This window comes from Camelus bactrianus, chromosome 17 (assembly GCF_048773025.1).
Source record: "Camelus bactrianus isolate YW-2024 breed Bactrian camel chromosome 17, ASM4877302v1, whole genome shotgun sequence".
Lineage (NCBI taxonomy): Eukaryota > Metazoa > Chordata > Mammalia > Artiodactyla > Camelidae > Camelus > Camelus bactrianus.
In genome coordinates, this window is record NC_133555.1 from 6,049,136 (window position 1) to 6,062,757 (window position 13,622).

Below are 13,622 nucleotides of genomic sequence, written 5' to 3' on the forward strand. Positions count from 1 at the left end.
CTATGTGAACGTCAAGTCACACCTTCACTTGACAAAACACCACTGAGCGCTGTGGTGCCGCGGCCTGTGACAAGCCCCAGGGACAGAGTGATGAGTAAACCAGAAGCCCATGGAGTTTTCTGTCTGAAAAATACAAACAAGAGGGAACTGAGTGGGGAAGAGGAGGCAGGAGACGAAGCCCAAGGCCATGTAATGAAGGGGCCCGCAAACGCTGGGCTACAGAGTCTGGACCTGATCCTAAGAGCCACGGACACCAGGACACCAGGGAAGAGCCAGAACCAGGGAGTGGCACCATCGTGTTGCACAATCCCTGTCCATCTGGAGGAAAGGGGACAGTTGTGACAGCTTCCTGCAGAGAGGAAGCCTCTGGGAGAAGTGGCCTGTTAGGAATGGAAAGTTCTCCAGTTGCAACTTCAGTCACTGGAAACCCCAGGCCAGGTTCCTGGTCAGTGGGAAGTGATGTCAGCTGGGTCAGGGGCTGCTCCCAGTGGCAGAGAGAAAAGAGTGGCAGGAAGTGGAATCCCTTCCCATCCCCCCACTCCCTGCACACAAAGCTCTGGGAGGAGGCGGCCTGTTGTCATGGGAAGAGCAGAAGCCCAGGGCGGCCTCCGGGGTCCCCACCGTGCCAGTGGGAACCCAACCGCGGCCCCCACTTCCGTGGGCTGCACTTCCCTCAAGGCAACGCAGGGGAAACAGGAATTAAACTGAGGGGCTTGCGCTGTGGACATTTTAGCTCCATGAAAGTGACATCTCTTAAGGTGTTGACCTGTCAGCATTCAACAAGACTCTTAAAACAGTGTGGAAACAAGATACCTTGGAGGAGGCGAGTCACTGCCAAGGGCCCTGCTGAGTCCACACGCATAAGTGACACCTGGTCATCACAGAACACTTGGAAAATGGGAGAAAATCCAAGTCCCTACTTGGAAGACTCCAAGAAAAGAATCTTTTTATACTTTTATACTTTTGTTTCCAATCTTTCAGACTTTTTAGTAGATATAAAAATATGTGCTTATGTTAGCAGGGTGGTGCAATGGTGGTTGAGGGCCCAGATCCCAGATTCTGAGGCCTGGGTTAAATCTTCTCTCTGTTACTAGTTGCCAGGTGCTTGGGGAAGGCCCTCCCCTCTCTCTGTGCCTCAGTTTCCTCATTTGCAAACGAGGACACAGCAGCGCCTACCTCGAGGTTGCTGCGAGGACTGGATTAGTTATATGTACAGAATAACATATGTGTGATGTAAATGCTCGCTGCAGCTGTTAAACCATCTACACTCTGTGAAAACTTGCTTTTATCCCCGATGGTCAACAACACATGAACATCCCTCCAGGGTTGAGCTCCTGAATTCTGCAGCACGCGGTAGAAAAACCTTGCCCATCTTCAAAGACCTGCAGAGCACAGCCTCCTGAGATGACCCGCCCTCAGGTGACACACCCCTTGTCCGGACCAACTGGACTCCTCCCTGGTTGAGGAAAAAGGAGAGCATCTTGTCCCCTAAGCCTCTCAGGAACTCATCTCCATTTTACAGATGAGGAAACTAATGAGTCAGAGAGAGGCAGTCACCTGCCCGAAGTCACATGGCTGGGCAGGGACAAAGCAGGGCTGTGTACAAAGGCAGTACATGTGTGAGAGAGCAAGATGGGGGGCCATCCAACAAAGGAACCTCTGGCCCAGGGCCCCCCAGAACACACCTGGGGTCCCAGACCTGGGGTGAGTGAAGCTGTGAGAAGCCTGTTTTCCTCCAGGGGCAAAAACAGATCCAGCCGCAATCACAGGGAAATGCACAGGAGGCAGCCGCGTTATCTGTCAACAACGATCAAATTCAAAGAGCAGGCGTATCTGCGGCTGGGTGATTTTCTCAATCTCTTTACGGATCTCTCCACCCCGACTCCGACTCCGCAGTGGCACAATCAGCCCTAAGGGCCCATCTCTTCAACAGTGACTCACAGAACCCAATATTCTTTAGGACAGGAAGGTCAATCACAGTCACTTCTGCTGAACAGAAACCAGAGGGCACTGTGACTTGGCAAGGAGCTGCTAACTGGGGGCCCCGGTTGGCTCCCAGCCTGGTGATCCCCATCCCAGAATGGAGAGCTGGCCAACCATGGGCTCCAAGCCCGCGTCCTCACCGTTCTAATATCCCTCAGCCCATCATTCATTCAAGTGACACTGAGTGTCTGCCCACTGGCCGGCCGCTGCACTGGGAACATAGGAGTGAACTAGACAGGTAATGCCCCTGCCCTCGTGGCGCTTATGTTCTAGACAGACATAAACAAATAAGGGCCAAGGTCAAAGCACATTAAAAGGAATGAAGGAAATAAAACGCTGTGATGAGATAAAGAATAAACGGTGGGGGTGTGGGAGGGTAGGCAAGGTCGGCCCAGCAAACAAGGTGACATGTGAACTGAGAACTGAAAGACTACGGCCCCCCCATAGACGTCAGTGTCCTAAACCCCAAAACCTGTGAATATGGTACTGTATGTGACAAAAGGGACTTTGCAGATGGCATGAAACAGGATTTTGAGATGAGATTCTCCTAGATGACTGTAGTGAGCCCAAGGGTCCTTAAAAGAGGAAGGCAGGAGTGTCAGATTCAGAGACAATGATGACAGAGCAGAGGTCAGAGAGAGATCTGAAGATGCCACCCTGCTGTCTCTGAAGGTGGAGGAGGGGCCACAGGCCGCCTCTAGAGGCCAGTAAAGGCAAGGAAATGGATTCTCCCCTGGAGCCTTGTCAACACCTTGATTTTAGGACTTCTGACTTCCAGAATCATAATGCAACAATGGCTGTTTTTGAACCATTCAATTTGTGGTCATTTGTTACAGCAGCAAGAAGAAACGAATAGAGACTAGAAAACCAGCCATGGAAAGCCCACAGGGAAAAATGTCCTAGACAGAGGGAACACCCAAGTTCAAAGACCCTGAGTCTGGTCTAAGGAGGCACTGTGGCTGGAGAAGGTGAGCAAGACGGTGTGGGGTGTGGGAGGAAGTCAGAAGTCGGTGGGGCTCAGACTGCGCCAGATGGTGCAGGCCCGGGAGGAATGTGGATTAGAGCCTCTATCACAATGGAAGGCCTCTGAGGACCTTGAGCAATTCTGGTGTCTCCAGGGCTTAAGGAGTCAGAGGCGGTCCCTACAGAGGATATACGAATCCACATGAAGAGACGCCCAGCATCATTAGTCATTAGGGAAATGCAAATCAAAACCACAGCGAGAAACCACTCATACCTGCTTGGAGGGCTGGACTCAGAAAGACAGACAATAACAAGTGCTGAGGGGAGGAACGTGGAGAACCCTCGGATATTGCTGGTGGGAACGTAAAATGGTACTTGAGTTTCAGAAAATCTACTGGCAGTTCCTCAAAATGTTAAACATAGAGTTACCATGTGACCCAGTAATTCCCCTCCTAGGTGTCCACCCAAGGGAAATGAAAACATACAGCCACACAAAAACTTGTACACAAATGTGCAAAGGAACATTATTCATCATAGCCAAAAAGTGGAAAGAACCCAGAGGTCCCTCAACTGACCAATGAATAACGTGCAATACATCCATCCACTGGAATCATGGAGAAATTAACCACTGATGATGCTACAACATGGATGAACCTTGAAAACATGCTAAATGAAAGAAGTCAGTCACAAAGACTGTGACTTTTGTACATACTGTATGATTCCATTTATCTGAAACGTCCAGGACAGGCAACGCCTGAAGCTGTGGGAAATGGGAGATGTCTATGGGAGTGTTGGCAGGGATGGTTAAGGGGTGCAGATAATGAAAATGTTCTAAGATTGACTGTGGAGATGGATGTACAAATCTGCATATACTAAATGTCATTGAATTATATATTTTCAATGGGTGAACTACATGGTAGTTAAATTATATCCCAATAAAGCTGTTTGTTAAAAAAAAAAAAAAAAGTCATAGATGTGCTAAGCATGCACAAGGTCCTGGGTTCAATCCCCAGTACCTCCACTAAAAAATAAAACTTTAAAAATTAATTTAAAAAATACTTAAAGAAACCTAATTACCTCTCCCTGTTAATTAATTAATTAATATTCCTAGGAACAGAAGTTGTTCTGGCCTTCGCAACTGAGTCCAACAGGGAAAAAACTCGAGCAAGTCTCTTATACAAAATTTGTCCACAGCCCAGGAAACATTTAAAGTAGTTAAATCACAGATTATCCGAGCAAAGGTATACAGTGCAGTCTAGAAAATCAGGTGGCGAAAGACATTCTCAGAGGTACCCTGAAGTGTTAGCAGGGACTGTCTCTGCAGGGACAGAAAGGGAGGCTGAGGATCAGGGTTGGGAAAGACAGTCACCTTCCCCTCTGTCCCAGGGGCATGATTTACATCATGTGACCTAGTTCATCTGTTGTTTCTTCCATTAAAAAGTTAATAAAAATACATACTGAAAACAAAAACCTAACTCCATGTTGCTAAAAAATATTGCTTGGCAAGGAGAAATAATTGTGATATATTTTAAGTGAAAAAAGCAGGCTAGTGGAAAGTACAAAATGATATGATTTGGGGGAAATGTATGCACATAAAAATGTTTAGGAAAAAAGACTAGAAGGAATAAGACAGCTCGCACCTGCTGGCACACGTAAGAATCCAATACATGTTAGCAGTTGCTGTTGTTATTATTATTAGCATCCAAATAGTATAATGATTATCCCTGAGTCCTAGAGGTTGAGCTAATCTTCGTTTCCCACAGTATTTTGCGATAAGGATGTATTATTTTTGTTACTAGTTTAAAGCAGGGTTTCTTCACCTCAGCACTACTGACACTTTGAGCTGGACAGTTCTTTGTGGAAGTGGCTGTCTTGTGCATTGTAGGATGTTTGGAACATTCTTGGCCTCTACCCATTACATCCCCCAAGTTATGACATTCAGAAATGTCTCCAGACCAGATATCGGCAAATGTTCCCTAAGGGGGCAAAACTGCCCCTGGTTGAGAAAGATTAGGTTAAAATACATATTACTGCCTCAAACTGGATGGATAACACACACGTTTATTTTATTACTACTCTTTCCACTGTACATATGTATTATATACTCCTTATACAAATGGTATCTATCATAATCTCAATTTTAAAGAAAATATAGATATTACTTTAAAAACAAAGTGGCACCAGTCACATTGACTTAAAACCTAAAACAAGGATGATCATTGTTAACACCTCCTTATTACTTACAAGAACCTCTGACACATACGTATCAGGTGTTTTTTATACAGTTCTGATTCCTCACAACCACCTCCAGTTTATAGATTAAGCTGAGGCTCAGAGAGATTGGCAATTTGCCAAAAGCCACCAGCTGGGATGTGGTGGAGCCTGGAATACAGATCTCCGCTTGGGCGCCCGAGGACCACACGCGCAGCGCGCAGCCCCCCACCCCCCCTACCCCCGATCCCACCCCCCCTACCCCCGATCCCACCCCCACCCCCGATCCCAAGTCCTCAGCCAATCATTAAGGGCCAACACGCTATATACAGGAAGACGTTCTGGCGGGGCCAGAAGTCGGGGTTCAAATCCCACCCCGCCACTTAGTAACGCCACGTCCTGCCCCTCTCGCCCCAAGTGACTGCCTCTCTAAATCCGCTTCGAAGTCTGTAAGATAGGGAGAGAGAAAAACTTTTCAGGCTCCTGTGGGAATTAAAGGAGACAATCCGTGTCAGGTGCTTACATCAACAGTAAGCACGCAGTCACAGTTGATAGCTATTATTTTAAGCTTTACTGTGAACAGCGAGGTCGAGCCCGTCATTACTTAGCGACAGAGTAACAGCAGAAGCCGTTCAAGATCACCTAACCCCTTCCAGACGACCACACTGGGCTTCAGAGAGCGGGCAGTGCCTGCCCGAGGGCACACAGCGAGGGCCAAGTCCAGGACGGCAGCAACAGAGCCCCTCGGATCAGGACCCACTTAAACAGAGGCGGGGAGGGAGCCTGGCGGGTGGCAGGAGGACCCACTCACCGAACTGCATCCAGTCCCACTCGCTCAGAGTGTCCATGTTGCGGCACAGGTCGTCCAGCACCCAGGCGGGCAGCTGGTAGATGTAGCAGGACATGGTCGGGCTCCGAGGGCCGGCGGGCAGGCGGGCCGGCTACTGCGTCCGACGCGGCGCGACTCGGCTTCTGTACAGCCTGGCGGGTGCGCCCACCCACGCCGGCCGCCGGGAAGTGGGCGGGGCCGGCCCTGCGCGCCCCTGCCCCCCAGCGGACACCAGGGGCGCGACGCCTCCCGGCCGGCTGGACCCAGCGGCTGCGAAACCCAGAGGGTCAGAGCTGCGAGCGGAAACTAGGGCGAAGAAGGGCGGGGGAACACGTTTAAGACCACACGGAAAAAGAAAGAAAAAAAGACCATACGGAAATTCCGCGACAGTCCCAAAAGATCTTCTGTCTCCACTTCCAGGGCTTTTGGCCCTCTGCCACCTATAACTCATTCAACAGATAGCCTATTATTTAACTACTATGTGTCAGTCACTCTTCTAGGTGTGGGGAGATGTGTAAGTGGAGAAAACTTACAAAAGTCCTTGTCTTCATGGGACTTAATCTAGACGGGGCTGGGGGGAGGGACCAGCAATAAATAATAAATATATTAAGTAAGTTACAGAGACTGCTGAAAGGTAGTAAGTGCTACTGTGAAAATGAAAAAGGAAAGTTCTTTAAGGGGAATCAGGAGTTCAGAGCGAGCCGGGGAGGACTCTATTAAACAGGGTGGTCAGGATAGACTGTGATTATAATGGCTAATATTTATCGAGCAGCTCATATGTGCCAGGCACTGTTCTAGGTGCTGGGGGACCCTCTGAAGAAAAAAGGACAAAATCCCTGCCCTGGAGGGAGACACATAATAAGCAATAAAAATGCTAAATAAGTCAATAACTTAGTACTATAGAAGGTTATGAATAATGTTTGGGAATAAAAGTATTATATCATAAAAGACAGTGGGAGTGGCATTATTCATTGTCTTACAAAGTGATGAATATTATTGAGGGAAAGCAGAATATGGTAAGAGGACCTGAGCAGCAAACTGGATTATTGAATAGAGTAGGAGGAGAACGTAATCTTTAGTATTTCTTGAGCATTTATATTGTGCAGACTTCAGGATTATTTTACTTACTCCTCACAATGACCTATTGTTATCCCCACTCTACAGATGAGGTAACTGAGGTACAGAGAGGTCCAATAACTTGCCTACAGTCATACAAGTAGTACAAAGTAGCAGAGCTGGGATTTGAACCCAATTAGTCCGACCATTAGCTACAAACGCCTCTTTCATGCAATAACTACCATTTATCTACACCCACAGTGTGCTTTGCATAAATCATTTTATGTAATTTTCATAAGCCTGTGCTAGAAATATTATTATCCTCTTTTTACACAGAAGTAAATGGGTTCCAAGAAGTGAGGCAACATCATCCAGGACAGATAAGCACCTAGAGCATCTCTCTGCAGCTGTGAACATCAACTATGGAGCGTGGCTGCAGAAGAAGGAAACTGAAATCAAAGTAAGACGCCTTGGGGCCAAGTCCCAGCTGTGCCACTAACAGGCTTGGTGACCCTGGACAACTCATTTCACTTCCCAAGCCTCGCTTACCACATCTTTAACATGGGACTGGTCATGCCTACTGCGTAGAGTTGTGAGTGAGAGAAGTGGATTAGATCAAACTATACAATTATAAACTGATTTGATTTATCAGGGATCCATCAAATATTGATCAAATCAATTAGACAGAGTCTTCCCTGCACAGAGAGTGTATTTGAAAAATGGTTGCCGCCATGGATATTACTGAAAAGAGCTCCCACTTGCCTTGGGGTCCTATGGGGATATGGGTCCACTGCCCAGCTCTTTGAGTCAATTTGCAGTTTTTCTTTTGTAAATTGGGCACTGCCCCACCCACTCTGAAGGATTCCTATGGAGCTTAAACAGACCCCCAAATTCTTGGGATAAACTGTAAAGTGCCGAGCGCACTAAAGAATTGGTATTATGTGAATGCATCCCCTTGCTGTCGAATGTGAGGTGCATTCCAGCTGAGACTGAGCCGCGCTAAAAGGTGAATACTGGTGTCTCACTATTGTCTTAATTTACATTTCCCTGATGTCATATGATGTGGAGCATCTTCATATGCTTAGGTGCCGTCTGCATATGTTCTTCAGGGAGGTGTCTTTTCTATTCTTATTTTTTTAATGGAGTTACCGGGGATGGAACCCAGGACCTTGTGCATACTAGGCAGGCACTCTACCACTGAGCTATACCCTAGAGAAGTGTCTTTTAAAGTTGGTTCTATTCTCCTGGGGAAAAAAAAAAAACTTAATTCCCAATGTGAATGGCTTTCCTTCTTAACACTTTTCTGTAGTGCTTAAATTTTTTTACAGTGATATTTCATTTTTACAAGAAAAATAAAGCTAAAAGAAGCAAAGCTTTACATAATCTAGGTTGGAAAGATAAGGGTCAGAAAATAAAGCTAGATTGTGTTTTTCACCCCCCCCCCACTCTGCCCCACCTTAAGCCTTTCAACAAACATGGCCTCACACCTTTCCAAGAGAGACAAGAGCCCGGCTAAACGCACCACCACACCCTATTTCCTTTACTCAACACCTTTTAATGTATCCAAGAAAAGCTTTTTTTTTTCCTTTTTAACTCAAAATAGATGAGCTCAAACAGTCTCTTAAGAGCAATACATTTAATACATTCATAAGATTTCAAAAGAATACATACATGCTACAGGTTTTCAGTCTTCCTTGGACAACACAAAAAATACAGTACTCGAACTACATGTTTTAACAGGAACATGAACTCTCACTTTGACACAGAGACAGGTTAAAAAAATAATAATCAAACCAACGTTGAACTAATCCAGCACCAGCCAACCTCCTTAAATCTCCCATCCTATGCACTTGAGAACCCATGTGGCTGTCTCGTATGCCAGCATTCCTTCCTCCCTACCCGGCAATTCAACAGAAAGATGAGAGGTGTGTCACGGAATGAACACAACCATGGGCTGAAAAAAAAGAAAAAACAAAAAGACAACTTATCTGCTGCATGTTGGAAGAGGAGAGTAAGATTAGGTGGGAAAACTGTAAGGCATTTGCTGCATTCACTTCACTCTGATATCAGAGCACAGGAACTAATAAAGATGCCAAGAAATATCCCAACATTATTTATAAAAGGAAGGCTGTACTCATGTCTATGAAGAGCTTATAATAACATCATGGAAAAATATTTAAGTTATAAAGTTAAATGAGAAAGTAGAATACAAAAACTGTATATTCAGTATGATCTCAACTATGTAAAACCAAGCCAACCAAAAGCCCTAAAAAAGGCTGAAAGTTCAAAATGTCAAGTTAGTGGTTGTATTTAAGTAGTGTACCTACTTGGAATTTTTTTCTTCCCTTTATTTTTGTGTCTTTTTCAAAATGTTCTCTACTGGGGAGTTTTGTCGGGGGGGTTTCTTGTTTTTTTTTTTTTAACTGTTAGTTACCGAAAAAGGATGCCTGACTGAAATATTGAATTTGAGTTAATGACTTTCAGTCCAGCACATATGAAAGGATTTGTACACGTATAAAACTAGAAAGCATTCCACGCTACTCTCTGAATCTACCGCGTGTTAGCAGTAACCTCCCAGAGGCTGGACGGCTTCGTCCTCTCCTCCCGTCAGGTGCAGTGTCACCAGATCCTGCCTGATGAAAACTGCTAAACCAAGCAAAATGTCATGGGTTTACAAAAAGAAACAGTAATACCCACACTTGGCAAAAACCTATTTAGAGGGGTAGCTCCTTCATACTATGATGAAACCAGGGGACAGCTGTTTTCTCCTATCTTCTGTGTAGATATCAGGTTTCAAAAAAGCTATCATCACGAGAACTACAGAAAGCTAATCCCAGTTTAAAAACAAATAAAATGGCCCTGCAGCAACAGTGGACCAAGAGAAGCGCAAAATTTAGAAAATTTTAAAAACTGCTCTCTAGAAAAATGATTCCCTTTAAAACATGTGTTTTTTGTACACACTTTAAGGTCCCCACTACCCTCCTCACCTCAAAAAAAAAAAGATGTCAAGACTTCTAAACACTTTCTCCCCAAGTATCCACTAGTTTGTTCATTCAACAAACACTGACTGAAGGCTCAGGATGTGCGAGGCACTGGGGTCTGTCCGGGCTCAAGGACACCTTGGTCTCTCCGAGCCGGAGGTGGACACATCACCAACCACAATACAGCACTAGAAAGCAGATGCCACTGTTTTCTCACAATTTAAGAATAGGCTGCGATTCTCACTGAATTACTCACACTGAAGTCCTTACACGAAAACTTTCTGGACTCACGAGGAGGCAAAAATGCAACTACCTTCCCTTGATAAATACTTCAAGAAGGGGGAGGCATTAAATTACATTTTGCCCTTAAAAGCACAATGCCCAGTGAGCTCAGTTAACTTTCTTTCAAACAATGGAGCATTTTTACTCCAAGGATGAGACACCTTGAAGCCGAGAGTGAGTGACCAGTCCTATATCTAGATCAAGATCGTCCAAAGCTGAGACCGAGGGGTGCAAATTTCAATCCAACCCTTCAGTCTCCTGGGCCATCCGCTGATTTTCAATGTGTTCCTGTGTCAGCCGCTCCAGGTCTTTGTGCACATTTGGGTGGTCTTCCAGATCTTCGTAGAGGGATCTCACGATGTCCAGTCTCCTATAGTTCTCAGGCTTGACTAGGCTGCGCACAACCTGGAGGCACCGTTCCTTCAGGGTGTACACTGTGAGGGCAGAAAACCGAATCTCAGCAGCAGACTCAGGCCCGGGAACAGTGCAGGGGGGATGAGCAAGAGGCTTCCCCAACACTGGCAAATACGTCTGCTCCAGATGGACCTCACTTGGGGCAGAGTGAGCGTGTGGTGGTATGTGGCAGAGTGTAATGTGATGGCCCCAGGGGACAGCTCACAGTACTCACGACCTTGTGCAGTAACTTCCCTTGAAGCTGGGCTGGGCCTGGGATGCACTTTAACCCACTGCATGTGGGCAAAGTGACACTGTGGCAGTTCTGGGCCACAGCCTTAGGAAGGCCTGGCAACTTTCACCTTTTTTGCTCTCAGGAGCCCTGAGCTGGCTAGCAGGGGAGACCACACAAAGTAGACCAGGCCCTGAGATGACAAGGGAGAGAGGCCCAGTCCGTGGCCAACCTACCAGCAGAAGGCAGCCATACCGGTGACCACCAGCGAGCAGAACCACCACCGATCTGAGCTTAGCCCAGACTGCAGGATTCTGAACAAATAAAAAGGCTGTTGCTAGTCTGAGGGTAGCTGTCACACAGCAGTTGATAACGAAAAGAATGTGTAACTGGATTTGGGGGGAACTCAAATCCTATTTTAAACTCACTGGGGAACTTACTCTTTAAGGGTGTTCTCTAAGGCAACATTGCCTAAATTCACATCATCAGTGCTCATTTATGCATACCCACTGCCTTAAAACAGGATCTATGTACACATAGTAATTTGAACCTTATGAAGCTGCAGGTATTTGGGGTTTTTTTTTAACCCCAAAGATCATCAGTTTCTTAGGGTTCAACCTAACAAGATCAGTTGAGTTTTAAACAAATGGTGAGCTATGAAGTTAATGTTCGATGTGGTGGTTTTTTTTTTTTTTAACCCCTGATTGGTAATGGAAGCTTGACTGGGTTAAATTACATTAAAAGACACAACACCAGAAGTCATAAACAAGCCACGATATCTCATTCTGTATACTTTTTCTTCTCCTGAGACTCCAGGGCATAATTCTGCTCTGAGGCCAGGAAAATAGAATGCATTAAATTCTACAATCAGGTATTTTAATTTAGCCCACCTCCGGTAAGCCCAAAGAGCTTCGGAGACACGACGACATCTTAATTTAACATAGAGCCTATGAGTAAATTACTGCCATTTTATCCACAGTAGAGACTAGGCCGCAGAAAGCTGGATACCTTGCCTAGCATCAGGCACAAGTCAGTAAGGGCCTGGCTCTTTCAAGTGGCCTATCCTCTACGTATTGTAACAGCCTTATATTTTTACAAAGTAGGATGGAACATCAGTACCTGGTAGTGTGATGTTGGCAAAAATAGGCTGTCCGTCAACATTGAGGGATGGCACAAATAGTTCAGTTTGGTTAACCAGAAGCCCATCGGATGTCCCTGCATCTCGGAAGAGCCAAAGGTGACCTGTTAGGACAAGCAGAGGTTAAGCAGCCGCACACCTTTTGCTTCACCTCCCCAAACTGACGTTGAAATATCTGCCTCTCATTCTGTTTAAATACCACACAAAGCCCTTCAATGTTATCTCATTCAGTCCTCACAACAGACCCAGTTACCGATGAGAAAAAAGGTCTGAAAAAGCTCAAGGCAACAGGGACAGTAAGCAGAGGAGCAAGTATCTGAGGCTCCAAAACCCAGGCCGTTTCTGATGTCGCGGTGCAAAAGCCAAGCGTGTGTGTGCACTGCCAATCCCACCCAATGCTGCAAACCAAAAGGAGAGAGGTCACCAACTCCTCAGATCTGTGCTTCTCAAAAACGAGAAGGTACAAAAACACCACGTTGGGAGAGAGGAGCCCGCTGTGCTCAGTTCCTATCGCAGCAATTATGACACTGGCTTTTGTCTCGTCTGCCCCACTGGACCACGTTCTCCTTGAAGGCAGGGACCCCACGCGGACGCGGCCCAGTGGGCACATCAGAGAATGCGGGATTCTCCCATTCTCGGTCTGAACAAACGAGCGTGAGGGATGGAATACACGCGGGGGCCAACATCAAACGCAAAAGTATTCGGTCTTATGAAGAATAATGCTGTCCAGGTTACTAATGTCAACCTGGATCTGTCACAGCCTCTCCGGGGCCTCAGTTCCTCGAGCATAAAATGGGAACAATAATCTCCCTCCTTCGGTGAGATCGTGCCGCCGCTACCGCTGTTATTAGAGCGCTGGGCAGCGCGCTGGGCACAGCTCGGCACCGGGGCGGCCGCGGCCCGCCTACCTCGGTAGCTGTGGATGCGGCGGCCCGTGCCGGGGGGCAGCGTCGGGTAGGGCTGCGGCTCGCCGTCGAAGTTGAGCCACACGGGCAGCACGACGCGCGGGCTGCGGTTGCAGAAGATGACCTGGGACGGCTCGCACGAGTTCACCGAGCGCAGCACCGGCCGCGGCGGCCCGGCCTCCATCACCCTCTCCGCGCCCGACTCCTCCGCGCCTGCCTCGGCCTCTTCCGCGTTCCCCGCCTTCCGGAGTATTACCTCCGCGAGCCTAGCCTACCCGGGCCTCTCGGCCTCGGGATTCGCGGGCCGCACGGGGCGGGGCGAGGCGGGGCGTGCGTGCGTGCGCGTCCCCGGCCAGGCGTGAGTGCACGTTTTTCGCGCTCTCCTTTGGGGATGGAATACACCCTCCGAGAAATGGCCTGCTTGAGGCTGTGCGCGTGCGCAGATGGATCCACTAACCCTGGGGCCGAGTCCACGCTGAGGCAGAGGGTGAATTTAGGTTACCCTGTCGCCAGGATTCCCCTATAAATGGGATGCCTTGCCTCTCGTACGTTTTTGACACAGCGTTTCCCTAACTTCATTCATTCTCTTAAGACCTTCATGGTTTTTACCATATTCTCCCTACCATCTGCGCTATTATTGATTTAATAA

The 13,622-nt window shown here is 47.2% G+C and overlaps 2 protein-coding genes across 2 annotated transcripts in view; both read right to left on the reverse strand.

Annotated features, from left to right (window-relative positions):
• Nucleotides 1–6,171, reverse strand: part of IRAK2 (interleukin 1 receptor associated kinase 2) — a 52,666-nt gene extending 46,495 nt beyond the window's left edge. The window contains exon 1 of the mRNA XM_010953037.3: nucleotides 5,969–6,171. Coding sequence (XP_010951339.2) covers nucleotides 5,969–6,062 — 94 coding nt within the window. The 5' untranslated portion in view covers nucleotides 6,063–6,171. The remainder of the gene's footprint in view (nucleotides 1–5,968) is intronic.
• Nucleotides 6,172–8,663: 2,492 nt separating this feature from the next.
• Nucleotides 8,664–13,282, reverse strand: VHL (von Hippel-Lindau tumor suppressor). The gene is made up of 3 exons (XM_074344357.1): nucleotides 12,977–13,282; nucleotides 12,050–12,172; nucleotides 8,664–10,739 (listed from the first exon to the last, which is right to left on the reverse strand). The coding sequence occupies exons 1-3, from the start codon at nucleotides 13,155–13,157 to the stop codon at nucleotides 10,543–10,545; spliced, it is 501 nt and encodes a 166-aa protein (XP_074200458.1). The 5' UTR covers nucleotides 13,158–13,282; the 3' UTR covers nucleotides 8,664–10,542.
• Nucleotides 13,283–13,622: the final 340 nt, after the last annotated feature.